The 14332-nt window shown below is 52.6% G+C and overlaps 1 protein-coding gene across 1 annotated transcript; it reads left to right on the forward strand.

The window, feature by feature from the left end:
• Positions 1-347: 347 nt before the first annotated feature.
• On the forward strand, positions 348-14324 carry GDI2 (GDP dissociation inhibitor 2). The gene is made up of 11 exons (XM_039571598.1): positions 348-527; positions 7914-8021; positions 8610-8709; positions 9131-9265; positions 10378-10576; positions 10838-10969; positions 11409-11508; positions 12167-12338; positions 12889-13033; positions 13194-13248; positions 13322-14324. The coding sequence occupies exons 1-11, from the start codon at positions 483-485 to the stop codon at positions 13475-13477; spliced, it is 1347 nt and encodes a 448-aa protein (XP_039427532.1). The 5' UTR covers positions 348-482; the 3' UTR covers positions 13478-14324.
• Positions 14325-14332: the final 8 nt, after the last annotated feature.

A 14332-nucleotide genomic window follows, 5' to 3' on the forward strand; every position in this document is an offset into this window, starting at 1 on the left:
AACTGAGGACCACCCCAATTAAAGGACACCCCAAGTTAAGGACCGCCCCCCCCCCCCCCCCCCAAATTGAGGGCTCCCTAAACTGAGGACACCCCCAAAGTAAATAAAGGAGCCTCCCAAATTGAGAAAACCCCCCTCAAATTTTAGGACCCCCCCCAATAAAAGATCCCCCCCGGCGCAGTCCGAGCCCCTAGGGGCGGCCATGGAACTGCGCATGCGTGCCGCGCCCCCCACCACGGTGGCAGCGCCGCTCGCGCGCGCAGCGCGCCCGCCCTTTGAGTGACGGCCCCTCCAGCCAATGGCGTGGCGTATCGGCTGTGATTGGCAGGCGCGTGGGCGGGGCGCAGGTGGCCCGGCCCCGCCCCTCCCGGCGCGGTCCCCTCACGGCGGAGGCTCCATTTTCTCGCGTTCCCGCGGCCCCCGCGTAGCGCCCGGTTCGCCTCAGCCCCGGCCGAGAGACTCCTGAGACACCGCGCGCCGCCATGAATGAGGAGTACGACGTGATCGTGCTGGGCACCGGCCTCACGGTGAGGAGCAGCCGCCGCTGGTCCGCGCCTCGGGCCTGCTGCGGGCGGCCGCCGCCCTGCCCCGCCCCGCCGTCCCCCCCCCCCCCCCCCCCCCCGCCATCCCCCGGTTCCTGCGGCTGATCCCCGTCCCCATCCCCTACCCACCCCGGCGCCGCTGTCCTTTTGCCCGTCTATCACCTGATCGTCCCCCCCAGCCTGGGTTTGAGCTTTGAGCCCCCCCCCGCCTTGGGCATTCGTGCCTTTATCCCCTCCCCCGGGTGTGCGGTCCCCTCCTCAATCTCTCACCTGACCATCACCCCTCTCACCCCATTCAGGTCGGTTTTTTTTTTCAGCTGTCACCTGTCCATTGTAGCCCTCCCCCCCCAACTCTGTCTGGGTGCTTCCCCCCCGTCCCCATCCCCAATATTACCGGGGGTCTGATGTGTGTGACCCTCCTGGGGACCCTGGGTGCTTTCTTCCATCCTTAATTACCACAGCACCCCCCCGGCTTCAGTCCCACCCCCACCCTGCATCCTTCCCCATTCATTTCCAACCCAGCCTGGGATCCTCCCCCCTCCGCCCCTCAGCATTACCCCGGGGGTCTGGTGTGTGTGACCCGCTGGGGCACCCCACGGTCATTTCCCCATTATTAAATCTCACAGCACCCCCCAGCTCCAATCCCATCCCCACCCTGGATCCTTCCCCCCATCCCTAACTGGACCACCGGGTGCGGTTTTTATGTGATTATAACAGCTCCTCGTGTTTGGATACACCGCCGTCGTCCCCGATGCCCCCCAGCTCCCAGGGGGCCCCAGGAAATGCGGTTGTTTTGCGGAGGGAGGGCGTGGGGAGGCTCGGACAATAAAACGCCGCCGGGGATTTATCGCTTTTTATTTGTTTTTTGAATTATTATCTTATTTTTTTCCCTTCGCACATCTCCCTGCCCCCCACCCCGTACCACAAACCTAACGTGGCTGCAGGTCCGTGCAGGGTGGAGGCAGCCGTGGTTATCCCCCCCCTCTCCATCCCCATTCCCGCTCCGCCTTTGCAGCCTTCGGCTCCATCCAGCCCTGACTGCAGCAGGAGGGGGATGGGAGGCTGGCGAGCCTGTCAAATTTCCCTTCCCCCCCCCCCCACCCCCCACAAAAAAAATCCCCTTTCCTGCGATGTCGCTACATCCCGGTGATCCCTAAGGAAAGCTGACAGCTGATGGGGGTGCGGCGGAGGGAGGGGGATGAGCCGTGGTGGGGCTTTGTCCTATTGTGGAGGATGCAGCCCGCACCGCAGGCAGCCCTGGGGAAAAAAAAACATGGCAGTGCCGCTGCCCGGGAGGTTTGCGGGAGCATTTCTCCCGGTTCCTGCATCCCTGGAGGCCGGGAGATGCCACGGGAGGGCGGATTGCAGGTTACAAATACGAGGCATTGTTTGGAGAAGGGGGGAAGAAAATCCAATATGGTGGAAAGGTTTTCCTCCTTGTGAAACGGCCTTTCCTGCTTTTGTTCCCTCCTGTTAGTGGGGAAAGGTGGCTGGACAAAGGGATCTCTTTGGGGTTGGCCGGGAGGGATTTCCCCCACTTTCCCTGGTGACGGTGATTAAATTGAAATCCACGCGTTTCCTCCTGTGGTTTGGGCGCTGTGATTGACGGGGCTGCCAGAGGCATCGTGGCTGCTTACACAGGACCCCACCGAAGGCAGAGCTGGATTATTATCCCCCTCTTTTGGGTTTGGGAAGAAGGGTAACAAACCTGGAATGTGGCACAAAGGAAATGTGCAAAGTGTGGGAGCGTCTTCCCAGCTGCTGCTGGAGGGGACACCCAACTTTCCCAGTTGCTTTCATTCCTTTCAAGGCTCTCCCTTTGAGATGGAGGAATGGCTGAGGAGGAAAAAGCTTCTTCCCTTTGATAGCGAAAGCTGGAGTCTGTCCTAAAGCCTGCCCCTGGCTCAGCAAGGCAGGGAAAGGGACTTTTGGGGAGGTGAAATATAATGAGCTTGTAGTGAAGGGGCCTCCAATAGATCCGAGCTCCATTAAAATGTTAATTTATGCTTTAGTGTGATCGGGGTATCAAGTTGGTGAACATGGGGGCTTAAGCTCAAACTGACAAATGCCAGTGTAAATTTGACAAAAGGCCTCTTGTGAAATCCCTTTTAAGACAAGCTCCTGCTAATGAGCAGCAGTTGAGTTAAAAGGAATAAATTAGGGCCGGATTTTAAGGTGTGCTGACCAAACTTCAGAGCCTGGGAATATCCAGGAGCTCGTATTTTGCTTCTGGCGTGTTGGCTTTCTCTCTGAAATACCAATTAGGGTGGACTTCATCTTGTCTTGAGCAGCTCATGTGGAAAAGAATGGAAACCAGAGGTGCTGGTGCAGCCATCCTAAAATTCCTGGTGTTGGCTCAACCATTGTGGCCAGCGAGTGGTGTCGGAGCGGAGCTGGATCAGGCTGGGCTAAAGGACTCCTCTGCAGTCAGAGATGAAGTTTGAAGGTTGCTCCTCCAGCTTTGGTACCAGTGCTGGCACAGTCAGGCTTCCTGAGCAAAAGGAGCTGGAAACACATGCAGTTGTTCCTTTTCCAGAGGAGCTGTCGTGGAAGTTCTGGTGAGGTTTGCAACCACCCCTTCCTCCAAGCTGGTCCTGGCACAAGTGGATTCTGCTGCTGGAGCTCCATCAGGCCCCTGTTGTAGCTCAGATGCTGTGTCTCTGCTGCTCATGTGGAGGGGTTTTTTTCCTCTTTCCAAAGGGAAAGTTCAGTTGTTGGTTTAAAGAGGAAGAGTGAGTCGTTGGAGGCGTTGTAAAAGAGCACAAATACATCCATTGTAGTGGTCATTCAGGGGCTCCGTGAGTGCACGTGTAAATTCCTCTGGGATGGATCTGGAAGTGCAACATGAATATTTCAGGTGTTAATCTCTTCCTCAACCAGTAATGAAGGACTAAGGCAGCTTTAGGACTGGGATTACTGGCACTCAAACTATTTCAGCTTTTCCCTCCTGTGTGCTAATCAGAGACCCCGTTGCAGTGCCAGCTCACAGAGATGTGTCAGCTCTGTGGGGAAAAGTAATCCTGAATTACTGCTGCTACAACCTCTGAAGCTTCCACCAGGTGTAATGAACTCCATATGGCTCCTGCTCCCTCCTGCATGGATCAGTGTGAGGTGCCAGTGTTTGCAAGGCCCTGGTGGGTCTGGCTGCATGAGAGCTGGTAGATCTTCCAGCTGCCTCATTCCTGGTGGGAATGGCTTCTCCAGGTAGCTGGAACCTTAATAGCTTTAAGGTCCTGGGCTTAGGCCTGCCATGTGCGTGGTCTGTTGCAGATTAGGGATCATCTTCCTGCAGACCTACTGCACAAACGCGTTTTTAATCTGGTGCAGTGATCACAGGCTGGAGAACTCCTCGTGGTTGTATTTTCACACCTCTCTTTTCAGTTCACCATTATTTCCGCTTCTCTGGAGTGGAAGTGGCTTGGTACTTCCTCACTGGGTTATTTAGGAACAGGATGTTGTGCCTGGTGACAGGCTCTGTTTTCTGCCCTCTGTGCTTCTACAAAGTTATTTTCCACGAATTCTGGGGATAATTAAACCCTCCAGTTCATCCCCAGTGGGTGAATACTCTGTTCCTGCTGAGGTTTCACTCTTTGCAGGCTGAACTAAGCTTCTTACCTGCCAGCTGCCTCCCCATGTTAAAGCTATTTAAATCCATCACAAAGTTACAGATTCACTTTCTGTAGGAGCAGAGGAGCCAAACTCATTGGTTCAGGATCTAATTGGTCACATAGGCCCAGGCCTCGTTGCTTAAAGAGCCTCGGAGTGACTGTGAGGACCAAGTGGAGCGTCGCTGTCCCTTGCATCATCCCCTGGTAGCAGCAGGGATTGTTCCAGTGCTGTGAGGAGTTGTTTTTGCAGTTTGTAGGATGAGCAGAGCTTTGGGTCAGGCGGTGAGAGCTGGAATTGCCTGTGTCACCTGCCCCAGCTGACCCTCCCTAGGCAGGGGGTTGGACCGAAGATCTCCAGAGGTCCCTTCCAAGCCCAGCCCTTCTGGGACTCTGGCTGGCCACAGCCCAGCCCTGCCTTTCGAAGAAAGAGCCTGGTGGTGCCAGAGCACATTCCTGAAGCCGAAGGGATTTTGGTCAATGCTTAGTGCCCAGTCCTCCCCTCGGCGCTGTTACAGGACCGGCACTGGCTCGAGTTTCCATTGGGCTGTCTGAGCCTTTCTGAACTGCCGCCCTACTTGGAGAAAGTCCATGGAAACCTCCTTGCTTCCCTCCATTCCTCAAGGCTTCTGCATGCACAACGTCTAGTCATGACCAGCTCCTGCACGCCAGGGAAGAGCTGATGGTCTTAAGCAAACATGGAAACACCAATACCTCTGAGTTCCTCCGTATTTTTATTTTCATGGGTTCACACTGGACGTGCTGTCTCCAGATTCCCAATGCTGGTTCCTCCCTGGTTCTCCGGCCATTTGCAGCGGCCGAGCGTTGCTGCAGACGACATCGATCGTGCTCAGACTTGCTCTGTCGTTCATTCAGCAGCACAATGAGCTCCTGGGAGCCTCGTAACCTGAACTGGCTGAGGCAGTGGATTGTAGTAGCAGCGTGACTGCAATTTGCATGAGGACTCTGTTGGATCCCGGCTGGATACCCAGAGCTCTCCCTGCTGTGTTCTGGTGCTGCTGTCAGCAGCTGCGCCCTGTTCCTGTTTGGTGGTGGCGACGTTTATAAAACAGCAGAAAAATGCACAGATTTGAACTCTGACGCTTCCCCTTTTTTATTTGCACTCTAAACTCTTCCCACTCCTCCCCTTATCAGCACAGGCTGTTTGTTTTCCTCGCTCCCTGACCCAAATGACACCGTGACACATCAAGCGGTTCCTGGTCGTGGCCCAGCGGATGCAGCCAGCACGGCATCCAAAGGAATTGCTGAGCTGGGAGGATAAATCCATTGTGCATTCCGTGTGCCTTATGGCTGTCATGGCTGCAGAGGGAAGTGCCCTGAAAGGCCTGTGCAGGATTTCAGCGCTCCGGGGCCTGGCAGGAGCCTGCCTGATGGAAGGGACGCGTTCAATGAGCCTTGGATTAAATAGTGGTGTAATAGCTCCACCTCAGTCCCCATAGCAGTGTTTAATGGGTGTGAAAGAAGATTGAAGAGGTACTTAAGGCCTCTTATATCTTCTGCTGGTGCCCAGATTGACTCCAGGGGATGCTGGTAGCTTGGGCCTGGGGAAGGGATGCATACTCTTCTAGGAATACAGAGCAAGGAATGCTTTGAAGTTAAGTGGGAGACTGAAATCAGCTGACATCCAGACCAGTGGATGTAACTTATGCTGCTTTTACTGTAGCTCCGTCCTTCCTTTTGATACTTACTTAGTTGTGAAATCCTGGTTGGCTTCCTTGTGGCTCAGCTCCAGCATGGACACTTGCAGTCCTGTGCCACCATCTGGCAGAGCTGGTGAGCCAGGCTTTTGGGAGATGTTCCAGGGGGGATAAATCCCAGGGTAGAGCAAGGAGTGCAACCACAGAACTCTGTGAATTTAACTGGTTGCTGATGATGCCCTTTGTGTGACAGTCCCACGTTGGGTGTGGTTAATTATTAACGCTGTAGCTGACACTGTGCAACCACTTTCGCTCCTGTGGTTACTCAGCGTTGTAGGCCTTGAGTAGTGACTTCACACAGGGTTTGGTGCAGCTGTGTCTGCTGTGAGGGTCTCTGCTTGCTCCAGCAGAACCAGTGTGGAGAAAAGGAGGGACCTTGTAGGATCCTTGGACGGATGGTACAGTGCTGGAAGGAGCAGCTGATGGATCATGGAGAGCTTTTGTGGGAAGCACTGTGGCTCACTATTCAGGATCCACGTGGTGATCATGAAGCCTTGTGGGCACTGTGCTGGAAATCTTCCATGACTTCAGGGATTGAATTCAGAGCATCCTTGCTGTCCACGAGGCAGCTCCAGCTTTGCTCCTCAGGTCCTTGGCTGGATTTCGGTGACATCCTGGTGGGTGACAGACTGGCCAGCAGTGCCCTGCTATCCCAATGGAGAAGGTTTTTCAGTTGCCACCTGGAAGCACCAGAACAGCAAATCCTTGGGTAGCGATCCCTGCACCTACAGATGTCTGACCTTCAACACAAAACAACCCCCTGAGAGCTGCCTTGGCTGGGGAAGTTGATTTTACAGCTTCCTTTACACCGAGGATTGACTGGAGTTAGGATTTACACAAACAATACACAGTGGGAAACTCCTGGTGTTTGTGGTTTTCCTGACTGACACCTGCATCGGTCAGTTTGGAGTTGAAAATAAACCTCCTGCACGCCACAGGAGGGGGAAGCGACACAGGAGGAGAGTCCTGACTGAGGTGCTTGTGGAGTAAACAGGAAGGATCTCATGGAGCCACAGATCTCTGCAGGAGGGCCAGGCTGCCTGGATGAGCAGATGTGCAGTGGTGGCATCTGTCAGCAGCTGGATGGGGGTTTACAATCTGAATGAAAGGTGATCATAGAATCATGGAATGGCTTGGGTTGGAAGGGACCTAAAAAACCATCCTGCCATGGTTGGGACACTTCCACTATCCCAGGTAGCTCCAAACCCCACCCATAATGTGAGATGTGGCCAGGACCTACCTGTGAGATCGTGATGCTGAGCGAGAGCTCAGTGCAGACATAATTCTGCTGCTGGAGGGAGCTGAGGCAGAGCAAGATCAGTAAAACCTCCAAGATAAGCTGTCCTAAGCACACAAACATTCAAGTTTCTGTTAAGCTCTTTGGCTGGGGAATGCCAGAGCCGGTGCAAAGTCGTGTTTTAATGGGGATTTAGTTGTGCAAGCGCTGAGCTGGTTCTGCAGGCTGTGTGTGCTCTGCGGTGAGGCTCAGCCTCTTGGTGCTGCAGTCAGACACAGCAGCTGATCTGCTGCTCCAGGGACTCTCAGTGGGGACAGAGCAAGGGAAGCAGAGCTGAGGTGATGAATGCCAAGTGCCTTCGTTTATTCTTTATGCTGCTCTCTAAGAGAAGCTGTTGATTCTCTTGAGTGTCCTAGTGTGGCAGATATTAATAATTGAGGTTTTGAGGAGGCTGATTGAAGTCCAGGTAAGATTTCATGCTCCTGCTGCCTCTCTGTGGACATCCTTAAACTGGTGGCTTAGAGGACAGATTTTCCTAATCTAGCTCAAATGCATGGAATTCCAAAAAAATTCTTCTGGGAAGTCATGATAGGTGGTGGTTGTGTAGCTTGCCCAGAGCAGACAGTAAATTTATTAAGGGGTTAATCTGCCTCCAAGAGGTGCCTGAATTGTGGAATGAGGCAACTGCTGTGCTTGTTTTCAGAGGGCTGTGCAGCTACCTGCAAATGGAGCTGTCTGAACATGCTCTTGGGAAAAATGGGAAGGAGGAGACTCCAGTGCAGCTCACCTGTCCCTTGCATCCTTCTTGCAGGAATGCATCCTCTCCGGGATCATGTCAGTGAATGGAAAGAAAGTCCTTCACATGGATCGTAACTCGTACTATGGAGGGGAAAGTGCATCCATTACACCCCTGGAAGATGTAAGTGTGGAGAGACCCATCCCCTGTGTCCTTCCTGGGCACAAAAATGGGATTTATTGACAGTTAGCCTTGGGGTGGCTTCAAATTAATTACTCCGAGGGTTCCCTTTGAGTCAGGAAGTTTTATGGGACTTCCTCCCCAGATACAGTGGGGAAGACACCACTGTGGGTGTTTATAGTTGGTAGATTGTGCTTGTTTGCTGTAATTCCCAGCTGGGATCTGAGCACGGAGCATTCCAGAGCTGTTACAGCTGGATGTTAAAACTCTTTAGCTAAATTGTAAATTTGACTAAGGAATGTCCTGTTAAATAGTTCATCAATAGTTCAAAACTTCCCAAATCCTTAAGCCTTGGCTAGAGAAAGCCTGGATGAGCAGAATTACACTGCCTGCTTCTTGCTGTGACAATTCACTGGATGTGTTTGTGTGTTCCGAACTCAGCTTGGAGCTCAAACTCCAGCCAAAAGCTGGCTCTGAAGAGCTTGTGTTCAGCCTGGAGCTGTGGGGGTGGAAAGTGTGTACATGTGTGGGAGGAATGACACCCAGACACATTTCCTGGGCTATAATAAGTTCTGTATTCTCTCTCCAAAGCTCTACAAAAGGTTTAATCTCCCAGGAACTCCACCAGAATCTATGGGGCGGGGAAGAGACTGGAACGTGGACCTCATTCCAAAATTCCTTATGGCTAATGGTGAGTGATCCTGAGCTCCCAAATATTCCTTGTGAGCTCAGCCTGGGCTAGTGCTGGGTGCTGGAATGGGACAGGCACTGTCATTCCTTACAAATCCTTATCCTTGAATCCTCGTGTTCCAGTACTGGGACTGGTCTAGACCAATCCCTTTATCAGTGAAGGGGCAGCTCCCTTTGCCTAAAACCAACCAGTGGCTGCTGGAATCTCATCCTGGAGCATGAGGGAATGGATGGATTGTGAAGTGCCTGGCTCAGGGCTGCTGCAGTGGAAGAATTGATAGATCCCAGCCAAGGCTTGGTTGCTTTAGTCTCAGCCTATCTGGGAATTGAACATGGTGCTGCTGGGGAAGGGTTTGTCATGTTGGAAGAGCTGCCTTGGGAGCTGCTGTGTCCTTGTTTGACTGTGCCAAACCCCCTTCCAGGTCAGTTGGTAAAGATGCTGCTCTACACAGAAGTCACTCGTTACTTGGACTTCAAGGTGATCGAGGGGAGCTTCGTCTACAAGGGAGGAAAGATCTACAAAGTTCCTTCCACTGAGGCAGAAGCTTTGGCCTCCAGTGAGTAGCTGCACCTTATTTGTTCCCTCTGAATCCCCTAAACAGAGGCAAAACCCATCCCTTGGGATATTCTTGATGCTCCTCTTGTGTTAAGGAGCATCCTTGGGGTTCTCCTGCACCTCTTTGACTTCAAACACCACTTGCAGTGTGAGCTTTGGGCTTCCTGAGCCCTGTTTTCTTGGAGCTTCCAAGCTGTCTGTTCTGTGAGGTTCTGGTGAGAACCTGGCAGGATTTTCCTTCCTCAGGAGCGCTTATATTTGGGGCTCGTGCTCCCAGCTCTGCCATAAATATTTGATGTCGGGTCCTTGTTGAAATTGTGTGTGTGAAAAACATTGCAGGCAGATTGGAATAACTAATTCCAACGTGTGGCACCTCAGACCTTAATTGTTGCCTACTTAAATGTCACTCTTCAAATAAAACTTAGTAACAGTGTGGTGAAACCCATTAGGATCTAGAGGGCATTCCATTAGCTCCAGACATGGGATGTGTTCAGCAGCACCTCTGATAAAGTGACTCCTGCAGTTAGGGCCCCAGATCTGTAGGTCTGAGCCTTCCTCATGGCAGATATTCCTGTTTGCTGAAGGAATCAGGAATTCCTTCCGTTTGGCCCTGTGTGGTCTCCAAGAGACTCATCCTGGCAGGAGTGGAGGTGCTGCCTCTGCCCTCATGTTTCAGCAGGTCCAGTCTTGCTTCTGCAATTTGTAGAGAATTCAGGTGCATAAATGTGCAGCCTCGTGCTTGGGGTTTGAGGGACAGGACAAAGGGGAATGGCCTTAGGCTGAAGGCGGGCAGGGTTAGATGGGGTATTGGGAAGGAATTCCTGGCTGGGAGGGTGGGGAAGGGCTGGGCTGGAATTCCCAGAGCAGCTGTGGCTGCCCCTGGATCCCTGGCAGTGTCCAAGGCCAGGTTGGAGGGGCTTGGAGCAGCCTGGGACAGTGGGAGGTGTCCCTGCCATGGGGTTGGAAGTAATGACCCTTAGGATCCCTTCCCACCCAAACCATCCCATGTTTGAACACTCAGCGGTTTTTACCCACTGCTGATACTCTGTGGCAATGGAAAAGCCACAAAAGCCACTGAGGATCTGTTGAATTCTGACCAAACCTTGGTTTTAGGCTTAATGGGTTTGTTCGAGAAGCGCCGGTTCAGGAAATTCCTGGTGTACGTGGCCAACTTTGATGAGAACGATCCGCGGACCTTTGAGGGCGTGGATCCCAAGAAAACCACCATGAGGGATGTGTACAAGAAGTTTGACCTGGGCCAAGATGTCATTGATTTCACAGGCCATGCCCTCGCTCTCTACAGGACTGACGAGTAAGTGGCGGTCAGTTGCTTCCCCAAATCCCAGCATTTGGGGTCATGATGGGATGAGTGGTTATTTTAAACTTTGAGGGTTCCTGAGTAAAACTTGTGACATGGAGTGCTCCTAAAAGGGAACTCCCAGAGAAGCACTGCCAGGAGCAGCTGGAGGGTGGGGAAGAAACTTCACAGGACATCAGTGTTTTGCTCTTGGGTTTATTCTGCTGGAAGTCTTGGTTTGGGAAACATCCCAAGTGGTCTAACTGTCCTTCCCAGCTATCTAGATCAACCCTGCCAAGAAACAATCAACAGGATTAAGCTGTACAGCGAGTCACTGGCTCGATACGGGAAAAGCCCCTACCTGTACCCCCTTTATGGCCTTGGAGAACTGCCCCAGGGATTTGCACGGTGAGCACTTGGCTTTGACTCCGGCTTTCCTCCAGGGGGGTGTGGAGTTGGATGTGTGGGTGTTGGATGTGTGGGTGTCGGACGTTTGGAGTTGGAGATGTGTGTGTCGGTTGTGCGGAGTTGGATGTGGGAAGTTGGATGTGGGGAGTCAGTGCTTGAGCTTCCAGGATGTGATGCTGTATAAAAATACTGTGGTCCTTAGTGGTTCTCTCACTTCGTAAGGAAGAGGTGATTCCTCCACGTGGGATTCCTTCTTTGTGGGCTTGCTTACCCCTGGATTTGCTCAGAGATCCTGTCTGCAGAGTTATTTTACCCTTTGTGTTTAAGCAGAAGATTTTGAGGAGGGTAAAGTCTGAGGTGGGGTTTTTCCAAGTGGCACGGGCTGGAAGGGCTGTTCCAGTCCAGCCATGGAGGTGCTGAAGGGATTTTCCTGCTGCAGGCTCAGTGCCATCTATGGAGGCACCTACATGCTCAACAAGCCCATCGAGGAGATCGTCATAGAGAACGGCAAAGTGGTCGGGGTCAAGTCCGAGGGGGAGGTACGGTCCCTTCCCATCCTTCCCTGCTCCCCACCCCACATCCCGCCCCTCAGAACGCAGATTTTTTGGGTCTGATAAAAAAAAAAAATACAGAGAAAAACCTTCTCTAAGCCGAAGGGCCAAGCCTGCTGGGCTGGGGCTGTTGTCCCTGTGCCAGCTTGCTGAAGACACAGTGTCCTGATGGCTGGAGTTCATTCCAGCATCCCTGCTCCAGGAGTTGGGATGGAGTCTGCATGGGCTGGCAATGAATAAATCAGGCTGGCTGAGCTGGAAGGGAGCTGTTCCTTGTGTCTAACCTGGAACCAGCTCTGCCCTTGGCGTTTTTAGCTGCTCTGACAGCTGGCACGTGGCCTTCCCGCAGCTTCTCCTCCACCTGGCTGCATAAAACTGGGAATGCTGCAGGCTGCTTGGAAGCTCTGAACATGCTCCTGCCTGGAGCAGGCACTCACAGGACAGTTCAGCACTTGCTGGTGGGATAACATGTCCCTTGGGGTGGGGAGGACATGTCCTGGCCAGGAGCAGAGGTGACAATTCATGCTAGAGACTGATGTGCCCAAGTGTGAGCAGCCTGGAGGCTTGAGATTGATGAAATACTAAATTATTACCAGAAAAATGATTTTTGATGTGAACTGAGTGATATTTCCATGTTTGTGCTTAGGTGGCTCGCTGCAAACAGCTCATCTGCGACCCCAGCTACGTGTCGGACCGTGTGACGAAGGTGGGCCAGGTGATCCGGGTAATCTGCATCCTGAGCCACCCCATCAAGAACACGAACGATGCCAACTCGTGCCAGATCATCATTCCACAGAACCAGGTCAACCGGAAATCAGGTGTGTGCAGAGCAGCTCTCACCACTGGGCTGAGACAGCGGTTGTTACCGGCCTCTCTGCGGGTGAGGCGCAGACCAGACGGGGAAATGGACCCTTCCTAGCCTTGTCCAGGAACGTTTAGGCCCCAGCAAAGCTGGGCTTCAGTTCAGAGCAGCGTTGGGGGAGTTGGGAGGAGCCTGTGGTTGGAGCTTGTGAGGAACCTGCGGCAGGAAGCGCCCCAGACTGGTGGGTGAGGGCTGTGGGGTGTCCGGGAGGGGGTGAGGGCTGTGTGCAGGAGGGGAGGTGCTGCCTCCGCCTGGAACAGAGCACTGGGAACCCCACTGGATTTCAGGAACCGTCAGAGCCGTGGGAAACGGAGCTTTGGAGATCTCCCATGTCCAGGCCCCCCAGCCAAGAGATGAGAGCACGTAGAGCAAGGATGGGACTCATTCCAGGTTCTCTGAAGAATCCAGGGGGTGCCGAGTGTCAGGGCAGCGGGAAGAGGCCCAGGCAGGTTTTTGGGATGAGGCTGGAGGAGGTTTTGGGATGCAGCTGTGCCCTGTCCCCCCAGATATCTACGTGTGCATGATCTCCTCTGCTCACAACGTGGCGGCGCAGGGCAAGTACATCGCCATCGCCAGCACCACCGTGGAGACCGCGGATCCGGAGAAGGAGATCAAGCCGGCCTTGGACCTCTTGGAGCCCATTGAGCAGAAGTGAGCGCTCAGCAAGCCCTGCTCCCTGCTCTGCTGGGAGATCTGGAGCCGTTTGGCTGCCAAGAGCTGTTGAGTTTCCTCAGCACCTTGAGCGATGCCCTTGGATCGAACTATTCCTCCTCTAAAACCATCCTGAACCTTTTTTCTCTCCCTTTTCCAGGTTTGTGAGCATCAGTGACCTGTTTGCACCGACCGACCTGGGAACTGAGAGCCAGGTGAGTGAGGGCTGAGCTGGGCTGGGAGGGGAGAGGCTCCAGCTCGGGGCTCCAACGCTGCTTCTGCTTCCAGATCTTCATCTCGCGCACCTACGACGCCACCACCCACTTTGAGACGACGTGCGACGACATCAAAGATATTTATAAGAGGATGATGGGATCAGAGTTCGACTTCGAGGAGATGAAACGCAAGAAAAACGACATCTACGGGGAGGAGGAGCAGCAGTAATGAGAGTCTCTAATTAGGAGAAATTTAAATCGGCTAATATGAATATATAAGGAACTTAATGAACACTGTACGAAATTCAATATTGTAAGGCCTGCTTTTGTAATCCCATCTCTGAGAGATTGAAGAGTACTGCACTGGTAATGTTCCCTTTTTGGATATCATGTGTTAATTATTTCATTCTAGTAGGGCTGCTGTCCAGAATCTGGCAAATTCCTGACTGATTTCCTGACTAACCTCGTAAGCGAAAGGCAGACTGAACTTATTATTATTATTATTATTATTTTTGCAGACGTAGACGTGGGTGCAGATTTGAAATAACTCATTGACAGCTGTGTCTTACCTTGTCTTTTTAATCATTTGTAAAACATCCTTCACAATCCTGTGCTTCTGGTGAGCTCGTAGATGTGACGCTGATGTCACTCAAACCTGATATCAAGGAAAATAGAAACTGAGCACTCCATTATTGTGGACAGCATCCCTAAAGTCTCTCCCATCAATCTTAACTCTGTGGCAAAGTTGTATCATGGACAAAGCCCACACCTATTGTAGCAGCAAATGTTGGCTTCGTTCTGGGCACAGAACTTAACCTCCACTTAAGCTTCTAAACCTGTTTACATCGGTTGGGACACAGCTGTGCCTAAGGCTCCTTTGTGTTTTAATCTTAATAAAATTGAGAGAACAAATTACAGAGCAGGCAAGATGTGGAAGTATTTTCTGTCCCCTGGTGGCTTCTCGGATGGACCAAACGGCGCTGCGGTATCGGCATGACAGAGCCTGTGCTTCTCGTGTCTCCTGAAGGCTCCAAATGATTTCTGTACTGCGAAGTAAAGCCAAATTCTGGAAACCAGTCCTGGG

The sequence above is a fragment of the Corvus cornix genome, chromosome 1A (genome assembly GCF_000738735.6).
Source record: "Corvus cornix cornix isolate S_Up_H32 chromosome 1A, ASM73873v5, whole genome shotgun sequence".
Taxonomy (NCBI): domain Eukaryota; kingdom Metazoa; phylum Chordata; class Aves; order Passeriformes; family Corvidae; genus Corvus; species Corvus cornix.